At 53.3% G+C, this 16849-nt stretch overlaps 1 protein-coding gene across 5 annotated transcripts in view; it reads right to left on the bottom strand.

Annotated features, from left to right (window-relative positions):
* HIP1 (huntingtin interacting protein 1) overlaps positions 1–16849 on the bottom strand; it is a 154802-nt gene that overhangs the window by 83008 nt on the left and 54945 nt on the right. The window contains exon 1 of one of the 5 annotated variants that reach the window (XM_077140921.1): positions 8082–8180. The exons of the other annotated variants lie outside the window; for them this stretch is intronic. Coding sequence (XP_076997036.1) covers positions 8082–8099 — 18 coding nt within the window. The 5' untranslated portion in view covers positions 8100–8180. Of the gene's footprint in view, positions 1–8081; positions 8181–16849 lie in introns of those variants that run through there. 5 annotated transcript variants of the gene reach the window in all.

Below are 16849 nucleotides of genomic sequence, written 5' to 3'. Positions count from 1 at the left end.
GACCCCAGGCTCTCTTAATGAAGATGTGCTGGAAACAAGCGGCTGTGTCCTCCCTCTAATTTCTAAGAAGTCTGGGGGAAACTGACGAACTTTCAGGGTTTCTGTAAGGTAGCTCAAAGCTGAACGGGCTGCAGGAAGATGTCAAAGGGGAGGCCCAGATGCCATGGTCTCTCCCACTGAGAAGGAGCTGAGACTGGGGTCCACCGTCTCAGCCAGACTGTAGGTCAAGAACAGATAACAGGGGTCCCAGGGTCCACTGCCAGCCGAGGAAAAGCCCCTATTAGAAATGACTGACCCAGCCCTCTCTAACGGTTCTCACCCGAGTATCCTTAGGGCATCTGCAGCTACGTGCCTATTCCCCTCTACCAGATCACTTGCCACCTTCCAGCAGGCTGTGCAACTTACTCATTTTTCTTTACTCCCCCCTGCCCACAGGAGGTAAACTCCACAAGGCAGGGGTCTATGTGTGTTTTGTTGAGTGAAGTATCCCAAGTGCTTAGAACAGCACCTGACACAGGGAGGACATTCATAAATATTTCTTGAAGAAATGAATGAATGGGCCAGTGAAATGTCAACTTTCTCAAACCTCCTATGCCACCTGGCAGGATGAATGATTCCTGCTTCTGAGTGTCTAAAGGACTTTACTTAAATCTCTAACATTGCACTTATCACCCTCTCTCATAATCCTTTGTCTCTTCCACCTCCTCGAAGGAGAATCCCTCAACTATTACATACTCTTTTTTATTCTCCATGTCTGGCACAGGTTCCAAGTAGGTCCTCAGTGTTTGCTGATGGAATAGACAATCTTCACATGTGGATGGGGCAACAAGGATGGTGGCCAGGAGCCTGGGTGTTTCAATCATACCTGCCGTAACCTCTGGGAACATCACTGTCCCAGCACCAAGGCCTGAGACGCAGATCTCAAAGCTGGTCAGGGAGGCGGTGATTTGGGAAGACAACTTTCAAAAACATCCACTCTGACACAACTACAAAAGAAAGTTATTTTAGATCCCAGAAAATGAGGCTGAACTGGGTGTTCCAAAGACCCGCCAGGAGTCAAGAGGAAATTAATGAAATGCTCATTTCAAAAAATTTGTCCCCAATCCAAGGTTTTGTGGTTCCTGCACTAATCTTGACTGCCAAGGAGGCTTCCAGACCCTGGGACCAGAAGGAGGTGTAAAAGGCTTCCGGCCAAAAGAGCACAGCCACAGGGGATGCTGTCAAGTAGAGACAGCCTCACTTCCAGGGCTGCTGGAGACTTGCAAACTACTTATAGCCTGGACCCTTCTTGCTTGAGCCCATATCTCACCCTTTCCCTCTCATGTTTCTGGCTCTGCTTCTAACAAACCTACTTGAACTTCGTTCACCGGATTTATCCGTTCCTGTCACCGGCCTGCATACAGTGCCTCTCTCTCAACTGAAATGTCTTCTCCTTTCATCATCCAATCATTCATTCATTATGTGTTGTCATCAATTAAACTGTTGCTCCCCTCTTTGAAACAGCACCATTGCTTCCTCTTCCAAGGACAGAGGTGTAAAGAGTGTTGGATCCCACATCTAGACTAAAGGTCTGTGCTGGGAACTCTGCTGGTCCTGCGGAGACAGGGTCTGCCTACTCCCCTAGTACAAACCACAGGGAGTTCCTGAATCAACCCGGTGATTCACCTCCTTGGGTTCTGCCTACAGGTTCTCTGGGCCTGGAAAGCCTTACTTTCCTTACACCTTGAAGAACTCCTCCTCCTTCTCCATCTTCTTCAGTGGTGTCTGAAGTTGCCAGCTAGTTGATCCTACCTTCTCCTGAAGGTGCCAGCTGATTGATCCCACCTTCTCCCTTGCTGCCCCCTGCCTCATGTGTACTTTGTGCATCCTATCCTGTGTATGGCAATTATTTATTTACTAACGTGTTGGCCTGCCCTACTGAGCTCACCCAGAATGAGAGTGCTCATTCGGAATGAAGGGATGCCCTACCCCTTCAACGAGAGCTCTAAGATTTTATTTATTGTCCTAAATGAATGAGCGAAATGTTAATAATTACAGCCACTGCTTAGTAAGAGCCTTCTGTGTGCAAAGTGCTTTAAATAGGCCATCTCAGCACTCCCCTTCCCCAGGTCTGCAGACACTGTCCCATCTGAGAAATGAGGAAACTAAAGCCCAGAGAGGTCAACTAACCTGTCCAGTTCTCAGAGCTGGCAAGTGGGAGCACCAGGATTTAGCCTTGGGCCTGACTCCAAAGCCCATGCCCGGCACCTGAGGCCACCTCAGGACACAGAAGTTGCTCCTTGACCCCGTGCACAGGGGATGGAGTTATGGAATCCAGCTAGGCTCACATGAACTCAGCTAGGCTCACATGAACTCAGCCACTACATTCACCAAAAGGTCCACAGATCCCAACCCCTCCTGGTGGCTGGCAGAAATCACCCCCAAATCATAAGTGCTTTGGAACTTCAGCATCTAAAGGAGACATGGGGATCTTTTCCCTTAAAAGACATCTGGCCTAACTTCTTTGGGTCTCTGGGGTGGCATGAGTTTTGCCTGGCTGCCTGCATCTTTTGGCTCAGGGGCAGCTGCCAGCCTATGTGAGTCTGGCTTTGGGCTGGGACCACTCCAGGCAAGAGAGGCACACAGGTGCAGCAGAGCCAGATTCTTCAAGAAAACTATCCAGCCGAGTTGTGGGAGAGAGAAGGGCATGGGGATGGGACAGGAGGGAGGGTGTCTCCATGGTAGAGCACAGTGGGCTGGACTATCATAAAACCACATTTGCACCTGAACTTGGCCTCCAGTTGGCAGTGTGACTTGGGGGGATGGGGTGGGGGGGAGGGGCTTCTGAAGCCAAGTCCTCAGAGGTGAAGCAGGGACACAAATTCCTGCCTCCCAAGGTGCTGGTAAGGAAGAGAATAATCCAGGTGAGAGTTCTGTCAACCTCAGATGCTTTATTAAAGTGCCTTTGCACTTAAGGTATTTCAAAGAAATCTCTCTCTCTACATTCTGTAAACTGTTCAACAGACGAGACCTTGGCCCACTGCAGCTGTCTCCCTAATGCTAACGTCCACATCCAGTGGTCTGCATGTAAAGTGAGAATTCAATACATGCCCATGGAATTCAACTGGACCTCGTCTTAAAAGGGTGCTGCCTTCTTGTGATCAGTAATAGTAAACAACAGCAGTCATACGGTGAACAAAAAACTCTTTTTCTCCTAAGCACTTCAAAAAAAGAGGCAAAAAACAGATTTCTTTTCCCCATTGCGTCTGGCTGAGGCCAAGATCATTTAGGACTGCTGATCTTCTTCCAGGGGCTATTTGGGATGAGCGGCCTGCCCCACGATGTCCTGCTGAGCTTCTGAAACTGTGGCGGCAGATGCCCAAAGCCAGCGGCCCAGGATATGTGGACTCGCTTCTCCAGAACTGCTCGCCAGTGTTAAAGGGAGACGCCTCTGCAACCGAGGCCAAGCGCTCCTCTGCCGGCCACACCAGACCTCGGCCATGGAAGCCCCGGGTCTCGGAGCGCCATTCCTGATGCCGGGGCTGAGCCAGAGTCTCCAGGTTGGCAAGTTCCTGGAGGTTCCCCCAAGGTTCCCCCAAGGCTCCGAGCAGCTCCAGCCATGCAGAGAGGCTCTGCTCCTCTTTAGGTATCACTCTGGCTATGGGGAAGTCCTGTGCACCCCACATCTACCCGGCCTTAAAAGCAAATCTGACCTCCTGGAGCCAGTGTGGAGTTGTACAAACTATTGCTTCCTTCTGACAGCCCCTCAGCGATTCAATAGGAATCCACAAGGATTGATCATTCTGGAGTGTTCTCTTCAAGCTGAACTTCTCACCCACCCCTCAACAAAGTCAGAGGCTTTGGATCTGGTTTGACTCTGATCCATAGTTAAAAAAACAAAAAACCATCTTACACAGCCACCCACTAAACAGATTGTGTGACCCAGAGTTGAAAGCACAGCTCTGGTTTCCCCCGAGCAGGTCATCCGTCCCCTGGTGCCCAGCTTCAGCCGGAGGTCCTTCAGCTCAGACTCTAAGTGGGAGACCCTCCGTCCCACATACCACTAGCGGCTGTGGGTGCATTGGGGGCAGAGTCCCTGGTGCACTTTGTGCAGGGAGGGAATTTCCTTCCATCGCACCCCTCCACCCCTCCAAGTAACAGGCCCAGAGTGGGGACTCTGCCACCACTGCCACCACGGACTCAGGACACCTAGATCACCTTTCCTCCATCCCTCCCACCGCCCACTGCCCCCTCCGCATGGATCTAAGTGATCAAGTGGCTCCCTTTTGCTCGGGAGGCAGCCAGGACTCAGAAGAGACCCTGCATTTTAGGAACAGGTGTTAAGTGACTTAGGAGGCCCCGAGTCGGTGTACAGACACCCCACCCGACGCCCTACACCTGGTCCACCCCCCTAGCGTATCAGAGGGCAGGGACCACCATCTCCGCTAAGTCTCTTTTAGATTAGCACGGGTCCTGATCTAGAATCTGGTCACTAAATCTTTTTTCCTTGCCCTTATTTATCTTAGGGCACATATCATAAGCAGGTATGTTGGTTTGGAACTGCATGTGGCCCCAGAAGAACATATTAAGGTTAATCCATTCCTGTGGGTGTCAATGCACTGTAGGGCCTAGTGATGAGGCTATTTCAGTTACGGTGGGGCGCCCTCCATCAGCACGGGGCTCAATCCTGTTCCTGGAGCCCTTTATAAGACAATGAAATTCAGACACAGAGGAAGCCCCAGGAAGCAAGGAGCTGAAATGGAACCGGGAAGAAGAGGAAGAGCCTGACAGATGCCGCCACGTGCCCTGCCATGTGACAGAGGAGCCAAGGCTCGCCGGCAGCCAGCCCCTAACGCCGGGCATCAGCAAGAAAGTGTCGCTGTGATTTGGACATTTTCCCGGCCTCAAAACCTTGAGCGAATGAATTCCCATTGTTTAAGCCGAACCATTTCGTGGTAATTGCTAGAGCAGCTTAGGAAACTAAAACAGCATATATTTCAGTTGTCAGGAGAGCTGGATGCGTAATTTGGTTCTGCCATTGTTTGGGTTCCTGGGCTTAACTTTTCTGAACTCCAGTTTTCTAACCTGTAACAGGGGGCTAATTATTTCTGCCCTGCCTTCCTCACAGAGTAGTTGTGACATTTAGTGTGAAATCGCCTTGTAAACTGTAAAACACTATACAAATAGAAGTTGTTATATAAACTGTATGTCCTTTGATAAGAACAGGTAGTGCAGACTGTGTTCCTAAAAGTATGGCACGTTTAGTTCTGAGTGCTCAGTGAAGGCGCAGACTCTATCATCAACCCCCCAAAAGGTACTGGTCCTTTATTCATGTCCGTCTGGTTCAACTGGCTCCCCTGTGGGCAGAGGTATCTGATGTCATCAAAAATTCATTGGCCAGAGCAGCTGGTGAATCCATTGTCCCCAGTCATTTGTGCCCTCATTCAGAAAGATAACTAGACCTGGGAGAATTTGTCCAAAGGGCAGTCAGTTGAAATTGAGCCTATCCCCCGCTCTTCGGGCCAATCAAGAAAATAAAGGGGGGCGGGGTGGGGGAGAGGAATCAAGAGTCACCTAAGGGCCAGATGGGACTTTGAAATCATTATCATCATAGCAGCCACCTTTTAGGAGGATTGACTATCCCAGGCCCCATGCCTTCAAAGAATTACGTGCAATCTTCACCAGGATCCTCAAGGCAGATATTATTAATCTCATTTCACAGATAAGGCTACGAGATTAAGAAGTTTGCTCAAAATCACACAGGGAGTCAGGCAAACTACAATCTGCTTTTTCTCATTCAGCAATAAGCAAGAGCGGATGATGGTGGGCTGTCAACAATGTGGCAGACACGCTGGCTTTGGGCTCAACCCCGGAGCTCCCTCCGAGACTGAGGACTCCAAATGAGAGATGGGGCTTAATGGTCAGAAGGGAAGGCAGCTTTGGCATTCTGCAGGAATGGGAAGCCGGCACAAATTCCCCGGGGTGGGTAAGGTTCTTGCTACAGTCCATGCTCTGTGCTCTTTACAAAGAGCTGAGAACAATTGTTCTGGGTTGGGCACTGGGCTGCACTAGCATTTATGAGAATTTAATATCACCTTTGTTTGGTGATTTGTGTTCAAAATTCCCCATAGGTTACCCAGCGCCAACAAGCTAAGGTGGGAACACCCTAGCTGACGTTCAAAGCCTTCTCGGTCTGGCTCAACCAACAATCCCAACGTTTTCTGATCCCAAACCTCTGCGCCAGCCCAGTGTTCTCTGCCTCTCCCATCCAACGGGCTCTGCCCAGTCCTTGCGGCAACTCTCTCAGCAGGCAATGACCCCCACTGCTCTCAGCAGAGCCAAAGCTACCCAGCCTTAGGGAGCCAGCTCGGGTCCTTGTCTTCCATCTAAACTCTGCAGCCCGGTCCCTTCTCAGAGCCCCCAGTCCCTGGAGCTGTAGCCCACCAACCAGGGCCTGCATTTCTCAAGGCCACTCACCTAAAGTCTAAAGGGCCTTGGGGAGAAGGTGGTGATCAAATACACACCTTCGCATCCTTCAAGCAGCACTTGCTAAAGAAATGATAGGGATTAAATAAATACCGTTGACTTGACGAGGAGAAGGAGGGCGGAAGATGGAGGTGTAAGAAATAACCCAGGTCTCTGTTGTCCTCACCAGTCAGGCTTTGGCAGGAGCCTGAGGTTGGGGTCAGAAGGAAGCTCTAACCTGGTTCAGATGATCCGATTCAGCCAGCTACCAGGCTAGAGTGGCAAGTCTCCCTCCCCCTCCAGAGCCCAGACAGAGTGGGCCCAGTTGCAATAGCCAACCACGAAAGCGAGACTGCATGGTACCCGGGCTAACTGAGCGAGGGGGCCAGCCTCCCAGTCACCACAGTCGGCCACCTGAAGATGGGAGCCAAGGCAGGCCCCACACCCCAAAGCCCGGCTCCAGGGGCAGGATCAGTGGGCTTGGGACTGGTCAAGGAAGAGACTATTCTCACCTAGCATCTGCCCATCCTGCCCAGTGCAGAACGCCAAAGGCCAGGCAGGACTGGAGGTCACCTGCCCTTTGCCATGCGAAGTGATGGTTGCCTCAAAAGGCATCTTTGGGGGTAGGGGGAACTAGCCACATTCTGTACAAAATGAACCCAACTGTCAATACTTTCTCATCCCTAAGGTACAGACTCAGACCTCTAGCCCCACCCCCAGACACTCCCCAAACCAGCTCGTTTCCTCTGAAGCCTACGGGGCACCAACCCCTGTGGGGACATCTCCAACCTGATAAACGTGTCCTTTAGAGTTGGGGAATGGGAGGTAGGGCCGGGTGGGGGGCGGGCTGTGCCTGGTCTAAAGCTCAAGGGCGCCCTTAAATCTCTGTTCAGGGTGGAAGTCAACTGGGACCTCTGGGAAAACCTGCAGTTCCCCAGGTCTCCATTGCTCCCTGAGATTCCCCCCACCCCAGAGGCCCTTCAGATCACATCCTGCCCCCTGCTGAGGGCTGCTCCTCCGACTCAATCAAGGAACAGCAATTTATTCAGCTCCTAGGCTCCTACAGTGCTCTTGGGGGCGGGCACAGACCCCTTCAGGGAAGCCCTTCTCTGAAATGGGGAGTCAAGATGGGGAGTCAGATGCTTAAGAGACCGAGCGAAGACCCGGTTTACAAGTTGCAAATCTAGCACATTTCTCCATCTGTTGCACTTTATAGATGGTTAAATCACCTGTGTCCCCGCCCTACAAATCTGCCCACCGTTCTCAGCCTGGGGATGGGGGAGACCCCTGCTCACAGCCCTGCCTTCCCTCTACCAGGCTAGTTTCCCAATTTGGGAGGCGAGCTCCAGAGCCCTCGGTCTGGAGTGTGGGCAGATCTGCCCGGCAGCCCAGGCGGCAGCGCGGCGGGAAACCGGGAGCCCCATCCCGGTCCGCCTCCGGGATCCCTGTCCGCCCGCAGCCTCCGGGATCCTGGCCCGGCTCCCTCCCCCAGCATGCCAGGAGTTGGGGCCAACAGGCTGGATCAACAATCCAGAAACTTTCAATGGATCGAGTCGACCGGGTGGGAGAGAGAAGGGGAGGGCGCGCGCGGGGGTGGGGAGGGGGGTTCCATGGCAGAGCCCCGGCTCCTCACTTACCATTTTGCTCACATCCATGACCGAGGCTGCAGAGCACCCCCCCTTGAGATCCCTGCTCCCCCAAATGCTGCACCCGGCTAATTCAGCCCGGTCGGTAGCATGCTGCGGGGAGCGAGGCCGGCAGGGCCCGGAGGACCCGGCAAGGCGGCGGCGGCGGCACCGAGGCTGGACCGGAGAAAGGGAGGGAGGGGGTGGGGCGGAGGGGGAGGGGGGTTCGGGGCGCGGAGCCGCAGCGCGCACCCGGGGCGGGGGAGGCGCGCCACCTCCCGCACGCCCGCCCCGCCGCGGCCAGGGTGGGCGAGGAGACCCGGAAATCAGCTGGAGGGGCCCCCGGGCGCCGCCGCCGCCGCGATCGGAAGGGCGCGGGAGCTCCCGGCGGGGGGTGGGGGGGGAGCGCCGGGGTGGGGGAGGGGCGGGGGGAGCAAAATCACCAGACTGCCTTCCGAGGCCGGAGCCCGCGGTCCCCGGGCGCACGCCCAGGGTGTGATTTGAATAACAAAAGGTCGCTTCTCCCCCAGCCCCGGCGGCTGGGAGCGCCGAGTCCCGGGCGAGAGCCCCAACCCGCCAGGAAGTGTGTGTGTGCGTGTGCGTGTGTGTGCGTTTGTGTGTGTGTTGGTGGTGGTGGGATCACTGGGACTCAGGAAGTGAGCGGGGGAGGCGTCTGAAAAGGAGGAAGGGGGCGCAGCGAGCCGACATTCCAATGGGGGCAGGGGGTCCGCTCGGCCCCTCCCCACTTGGCTTCACTGCACAAAGGGGGAATTCAGAGCCAGCTGTGTGCCTCCTGTGGCTCATCGGGAGGGGACGCCCAAATGAGTCTGGGGTCTCCAAAGAGATGGGCAAACAGAAGGAAGAGGAACAGGTACCCCCAGGTAGGCTCCCAGGCCCCAGCCAACCCTTCCTGGAATGCGGGAAATAGGCTCCATGGCTCCTAAAGGATGTCTGCCCTGAGCTCAAAGCACCTTCCAAGCCAGAATCCCCGTATCTTCCACTCCTTACTGCCTAGTCTGTCCTTGAGAAAGGCGAGGCAAACACACTCCCCTAGGCAGAAACCCCTGATGGCAGGGAAAGGGTTCTGGGTGCTCTTTTGGGGCAAAAATTAAAAAAAAAAAACAAACAAAAAAAAAACCCAGACGTCCCAGCCAGACTGCCTCAAATAATCAGATGTGCAGTGAGGTTTGGGGGCAGCAGAGTCAGCAGAGGCTTTGGGCTCCAACTTAGACCAAACCCCCACTTGCCGCAAATGAGGAAAGTGAGGCCCAGAGAAGGGCAGTGATCTGTGCCAGGTCCCACCTCTGGTAGGGAAGGGGGCAGGATGAGCAGCCCAAGCAGCAAAGAACGTCCATGCTGAGATGGGGGGCAGCCCCCGAGTCCGAGCAGCCAGCTTTTAAAATCCTTTCACATGAGCAGGTGATGGGACTTGGTCCTCAGCCACTGGGTCCTTGTCCTCTGAACCCATTTGAACCCCATGTGGGTGAGAAGGCAGCACCCTCACCCCCACGCCCCTGACCCGAGAGCTTGCTGGGCTGTCTAGGACGTGCCCCTCCCCTTCCAACTGTGTACTCTAGGAAATGGGGACTATTTCTCTGCCCGCCTCCCAGGGGGCTGTGATACATCCATGATAGGAAGGAGGTGAGAGTGGAACTACCAGAACGTCAGGGGTTTCCGTTGTGGTGATTCTGTCATTCCCTAGCTCCGCAGAGTCGGGTCAGGGGTCCCTGAGCTAGCGTGGACTGCAGACAGACTTGTCCCCAGGCCATCTCTCACCCCGCCTGAGGGCTGCCTGGATCTTCATGGGAGGTGGGGCCCAGCCAAGGAAGTCCTCTGGCATGACACCCCAGGGAGAGCAGGGCTGAGGAGCCAGCAGTAGTCATCCAGCGCTGACATCAGTTTTGCACTATTTGCTGCTTGATTAAATGATGGATAGATTTTATGTTCAAAAAAATTTTATGAATCCTTCGGCCAGGGGACCCCAGTGAAGATCTCCCAAAGGATCTTCGCACCTTAGCTGGCAAAGAGCATTTTCTCATCTCTAAAATGAAGAGAGTGATACTTGGTAGTGAGGGTCAAATGAAAGTACTTTCCAGAACCCTGCCTGTTGTAGACTGAATAATGGCCCCCAGGTCATAATTCTTGGAGACTGTAAATGTTACCTTATGTGGCAAAGAGTTTGCAGATGAGATTAAGTTAAGGAGCTTGAGTTGGGGCATAACCTGGATGACCAGGGTTGGCCCTAGGCAAGAGCTTCTCCGGAGCCTTCAGAGGTGGGGCTGCCTAGCTGACCCCTTAGTTTCAGCCCAGTGGTACTGATTTTGCTGCACTTCTGGTACCCACAACCGTGAGAGAGTAAATTCATGTTGTTTAAGCCTCCAAGTTTGTGGTTATTGGTTACAGCAGCCACAGGAAACCAAGACATTGCCCAAAGGTCAGTGAGAGCTAGTGTCATGGCTCCAGACAGGTGCCCACCTTTGCTCTGCTCGCTCTGTAGGAATTCCTGGCCAGGAGCTGCCCTTGTGTCAGCAGAAGGAGAGGCCAGCACCTGCTCTGTTTAGGGGGGCACCTGCCAGCAGCCCCTGGCAAATGGGCAGGTAACTACATGCAGGCAGGTATATGCACATATGCACATGCGTGCACACTTAACAAACACAGAAGGAAGCAAGTACAACTTCTTAAAAAAGGGTGGGCTTCTGTGTCTTGGCTACCTCCCATCACCCTGCTAGGGCCACCCAGCACCCAGACATCTTTGGGTGCCACTGTGGGCAGGCAGGTCCAGACCTCGAGTTGTGAAGGGACTTCTTGGGCATTCTGCATTCCAGAGGGGAAGCATCTGGCCAAAGCAGGAGAGCCTTTTTTAAATACACTGGACAGAGAGAGGAACAGCAGGTCCAGAAACCAGAATACTGTGGACCTCGGGCTGCGACTCTGTCCCTTTTTCATCAGTTCCAGGCCATGAGAGCCACATGTCTACTGAGATCTCCATCTGAGAGGGCACAGCCTCACAAGCGCCTCATATTCAACAAGTCCAAAGATAAACTTTTCTTCTCCCTGTTTCATGATCTGCTCCTTCTGTGTTTTCCCTCTCAATGGTACCACCTCCATTTAGTTGTTCAATTTGAATTAAAACTTCAAAGGCAGTTTTAATTCCTCCAACAACCCTTCCACTCCATCCTATCAGGTCAGATTCCACATCCAGGCATTTTTTCCTTGTAAAGTCTGTAGCCTATGTCTTCACTCCCTAAACTGAATGCTCCTGCCCCGACCAAAACTTCCAACAATAGCCTCCCTGCCCCCCGTCTCATCCCACCCAACTCATCTCCCACAGGTGTATTTGTGACTCCTCACCTTGCCCATCCCAAAAGAAAAACCCTTCCATGGTCTGCTCGTCAATCAAGGTCTCTAATAATCTGGCCTCATCCCCCTCTGCTCTAGTCTACCTTCTCCCATCCTCCACCCAGCAATGAAGTCCTGGCCCCTAAATTGCTCACCTTTGCTCAAGATGTTCCTGGAATATCCTTCCTACTTCCTCAGCTGGGAAGATTCTTTCTCAATCTTCAGGACCCATCTCAGATATTACCTTCTCTGTGACGCCGTCCCTGACCCATCAGACATATCTGGTCACTCAGGAATCCTTTCCTACAACCGCCAGCCTTGGGATACAGCGTCTCACTCTGGGATGGGATGGTCTGTGTCAGGGACTCTCTCCTTCTGGCCTGTGAGCTCCCTTGGGCAGAGGCTTGGTCCCCAGGGCTTTCCTCGGCCTGATTCCTTCTCTACATCACTGCTCCATGCACGTTAAACAGTCCAGAATGGCTCCAGGAGGCTTCTGTACTGAAGGGGCAGTGTGCATATCCTTGTGGAGGCTGACACCTACTGGTGGTATGTGATTCTGCAGCCTAGCTCTACCAGTACCACACTGAGCCATGCCACAGACTGAGGGCAGGCCCTGAGAGAGAACACAAGAGAGGTGTGAAATCCCAATAATTCCCAGTAATGAGGTCTAACCTAACAAATACTCCCGACAAAGGGCCTTATATAACGTATGTCATTATGCTGCTAATGATAAGCGTAAGGAGAGGGCTGTAAAGTTTACAAAATGCCTTTTCATCTATTAGCTCATTCAACCCTTAAAAATTGGGCTAAGGCAGATTTTTCAGGTGAGGGAACTGGGAGGAGGTATTGTAGATGAGCATAGAAGGTATAGAAATGAAACCAGGGCAAGGCATCGGGATGGGAGGCAGTAGTCCAGAGGTTCTTTGATTTTGCCTATAGTATTTTAATCTGTTATGAGGAGCATGTCATGATATATTATTACTTGCATAATAACAATAGATCTTAAAAGAAAAAAGAAACTAATCTCTGGAGTCAGACAGACCTCAAGTTGAATTCGGGCTCCAGTACTTTCCACATCTGGGCTAGTTCCTTAACCTCTCTGAATTGGTGCATCTTCTCTGAAAAATAGGGATGATAAATATCATAGCTCCCAGGGTTGAAGCCATTATTAAGAAAAGCTCTGTATGAAAAGCACCCACACAGTGGGAGGCTGACCAGGGCTTGGCTCAGCACACAGGTCTCGGAATTCACTCGATAGTTCCTGAAAAGCTAGAGATGATTAAAAACATTTTTTTAAAAAAAGGCTTAAATCAAAATTACTTTTCTCATAAGAAAAAAGAATCAAAAGCTGATGAGAACAGTATTCTTTTTGGTTATATTTAAATAAATAGGTGTTGGAAGGTAAAAGAAAAAAAAAAGAAAGAAACTAAAGCCATGGGCCACAGCTGAGTCGCACAGGACATTTGCTAGCCGTGGGACCCCTCACCTCCCCACGGAAACTCCTACGAGCAGAGCCCTGGCCAGGGTGAGTGAGATCCCAGCATGACCCACCATCCTGGCAGCTCTGTCACAGAGGAATCACAGTTGGCTTTCCCTGGGCGGAATGTGGCCTTTCCTAACGAGTCCATGAACCGTCGCGGTGGCTCCAGTAGGAAATGCCTTCCTTCTGCTGTTCGTGAAAACAGAGTTCCTAGACCCTGAGCAGGAGCATATCTCAGAACACCTGAAAGGTACAGCATCGTGCAGCGGATGGGACGGTGGGTGATGCTGGGGAAGGATGGCTTATGTCCTGCTGAATACAAACCACAACATAGGACACCAGATACTGTTAATTGAATACTTCCCATGTGCCAGGGACCACTGCAAACACTTTACAAGTATATTTCTTTTAGTCCCCACAACAACCCTATAAGGTAAGTGTTACTCTCCCTGTTTTACAAATAAGGAAACGGAGGCCCAGAGAGGTTAAGTAACTTGCACAGGGTGCCACAGCTAATAAGAAGGAGAGCCAGGGTGGAAGGCAGGCAGGCTGTCCCAGAGCCTGTACTCAGCCACACTTGGGGTTCATCCTGAACATTGCTGTACAGAGTCCCCGTCATCTCGGGGAGTTAGCAGGTAGTTTAAACTATGTTATTAGGAGTATGCATTTTTACTTATGGGGCTAATTTTTGTCCCTCTAAAAACTTGAGTTATCCCTCTTTCAGATAGATAAGTGATTTGTACAAACTCCCAGAGCCGGACCCTGGGAACTGTGGTTCAAATGCTGGGTCTGCTAACCAGACTCTTGCACTTCAGTTCCATCTCCTCTGTGCTGCCGTTTTGTGGGCTTATCTGCTGTGGGTTTGCAAGGATGGACCCTAGCAATGGGTCCCTTCAAGTGGTTTAAACATTTCCCCCAAATAGTTTTCATCAGAACACACTATAGGAGGGGGGATTGTAGTCCACACCTAATAGGGCATGGCTGAGAAAAATCCCATAGCCAAAAGGAGATGAGATGAAGCTAAAGACAGGATTCTCTATGGAGACTGGAGAAAGTGCTAGAAAGGAGAACGAACTACTAGGTGGAGATTAAAATCCTCCCTCCCACAGTGATGCTGTAGGTTGCACATGGGTTTGGCTTCTATCTCAGCATTCCTTTAACCAACAGCTTTCTGATGGAACCACTGCCAAGTCTTTTGACCTCCCGGAGCGTATCTCTAATTTTATATGGAATCTTAGTTATTTGCTTACACTATGCAAAATTCATTTTATTAAACTCTCAGCAGTTTCCAGGTGCTGGTAACAAGGTAACAAAATGTGAAGCCCAGCAACTCAGAGGGAAGCTCCAGGCCAGCAAGGGCAGTTGGTGGCACCCTGGATGGGTCCACTGAGCCCGGAATCTCCGCTGATGCACACTGAAGCACAGCTCAGCTTTCAGAGGTGCTACACCTGCCCCCAGAAGCCCCACCCTTCTCTGTCCCACAGGGCCAGGTCATCTCAACTAACTTATCTGATCAGAGTCCTGAGCTGACGCCACTGCCACAGGTGCTGGGCCTGCAGGAACTCAGGGTCCCCTGTTGGTGGGCTCTGAACTCTCCTCCTAGCCTGGGCCAGCAACATGCGTGCTGATGCCCGTAGGACAGACCAGATAGGGGCACGGATGGCTCAAGGCAATCCTTCCAAAGTCCACCGTTAGGACTCTACATTCACACGTCCAGCCTGTGCCCCGAGATGGGCAGGAAGCTCGTCTGGTCTAAACCTGGACTTGTTCCTCCCCACGCTGAGCACAGAGCTGCCCGTGTCCCCACAAGGCCTCCGAGCAGCTGCTTCATAAAGACTCAGTCATTGAGATCCAAGCACAATGGTCTGTGTTGTTGAGCCGGCACTGAACCTACCAAACATCTGTGCAGGGCTTTGCAGATTATAGGTTATCCAAAAGCCAGGAAGTCACCTGCAAGGTGCCAGGTCCCAGACCAGGTGCTCTGCCTGCAGTGTCCTGTCTGGTCCTCCTGGTGGCCTGTGAGGGGGACGTTCACAGGACTCATCCTATAGGTGTGGACATCAAGCTACAGAGGGTAATGGCTTGCTCGAGATACCAGAGACAGTCACTACTGAAGGCCGTCTGCCGTATGTTCCTTGCTGTTCCCACGCTATGCACGGCCCATCTTCCCTGGCAATAAGCTCAGAAGCAGCCAGGGCTTGGATCACTGTCAATGACAGCTGTCAGCCTTTTAGAGGTGAGGCCAGTCAGCGCCTCTCCATCAGCTGGGTCATGTCTGCCCCAGGACCCTGTGTGAGCACCAGCTGGGGATGTCAGAGCTGCCCCCTGGGAACCCTGGGAGTTGCAGCATAAATGAGTAATGAGATGAGGACTTGAGTGCCACTTAGTGACGGGAAAGGTCCAGTGCTTTGCAGTCATCGGGATCCCCCTGGGACCAAGACCTGCCCGGGAGCCCAGGAGTGCAGACCCCAGCATAAGATGCCCGGAAATGGACCTCCCGTTCGGGGAAGAGGGTTGGGGTGTCCTAGAAGGAAGGGCCAAGAAGTCCAAGTGTCCCTCCTGCTCCAGCATTGATGGCAAGCAAGGACGTGCCCAAACAACCACCCGTTTTCTCATCTGTGGACAGTGAAATCTAGAATCCTGTTTCTAGTCCCGTGTACCAGTGGCTGTCTTTGGGACTTCAGCTCCTGCAGTTGCTAAGCCGAGCCAGAAATGTGCTTCCCTGCAGAGGACAGGATCCAGATAGACGGGGGAAGGTGGGGGAAGTCAACAGTTTCAAATCAAGAGAAAAAGAGCAGCGTCTCCAGAGTACTCAGGCTGTCCCCGAGGACAAGCCAGCCCATGCCCTCGCATGCTGCTCCCTCGCTCCTGAGCTGTCCCTGAGAGCGGCCTGCAGCCAGCAGCCTGGGCAGCAGGGATGGACAGACGTGGCAGTGGAGGCACAGGGTGGCGGGGGCCAAGAGCCACGCGGGGGCTGGGCAGGAAGTGGTGTCACTGCACTGAGCTGGAGGGAGTTGTAGCCAGGAAAGGAAGTCCAGCCAGGGTGCTCAGGCCCCCGGAGAGGGCAGCAGAAGCTGCCACACGCCACTAGGGGAAGGGATGGGAGACAGCCAGCTGCACATGAACTTGGGCGCCTCGGGGGTCAGGAGCACTCAGAGCCTCCTTGGCTGCGGAGCACAGAGGCCAGGTAGAGGTGGGTGCTGGGGGGTCGTGCAGCAGAGGGAGTTGGCCAGGCCGGCTGCCGCAGGCCCTTCCAGGCCAGGGGGCTCCTGAAGATTCTCGGGCCGCAGAGAGGTGCAGGATGCCAGCAGCAGGCAGGGGCGGGTGGGGGGATCCCGGCAGAGGGTCTGAACGGGGGTCACAACTCAAGAAGGGAACAAGGGAAGGATGAGACCTGCTGCAGGGGCAAAGGAGGGAGAGGGGGCCTGGCCAGAGACGGGAGGAACGAGGTCATGAGCAGGCGGAACCCGGCCACTCGTGTCGGGGCAGCGGGGGGGATGACATGCGGCCTGTGCCGCGGGTTCAGCAGGGCCTGGGGCGGGTCCCAGGGGCGCAGGGGAGGCCTGCAGCTTGGGCAGGTGGGCCCAGAGGCGCAGATCCGGGAGGTGCCTAAGTGTTGAGGGCACTAAGGACGCTTGATGGGTCGCAGCATGAGAACCCAACTCGGGCCAGGCCCAGGTAAAGGCAGGGGACTGACAGGAGGCCCTGTGGGCTGTGGGGAGGTAGAGGAGCTTTTGTTTTTAACCCCTTTTGGATCATAAGGACGGCTTTCAAATGGATCCTTTGTCTTCAGTAGTTATAGGGGCACCTGACTGAAGTGACAGGCGAGCACGGTGCGTCCTGCACCTTCTTCACCAAGCGCCCGCCCTGCAGGACCCACGCCGGGCCCGGCAGTGCCACCCCCACTTCTGAGCTTGAGAAATGAGAATTAAGGAGGGAGGTGGAGGGCAGCGGAAACCGA

Source organism: Tamandua tetradactyla, chromosome 23, assembly GCF_023851605.1.
Source record: "Tamandua tetradactyla isolate mTamTet1 chromosome 23, mTamTet1.pri, whole genome shotgun sequence".
Lineage (NCBI taxonomy): Eukaryota > Metazoa > Chordata > Mammalia > Pilosa > Myrmecophagidae > Tamandua > Tamandua tetradactyla.
Note: the sequence above shows the minus strand (reverse complement) of the source record. Positions and strands in the feature narration are given on the sequence as shown.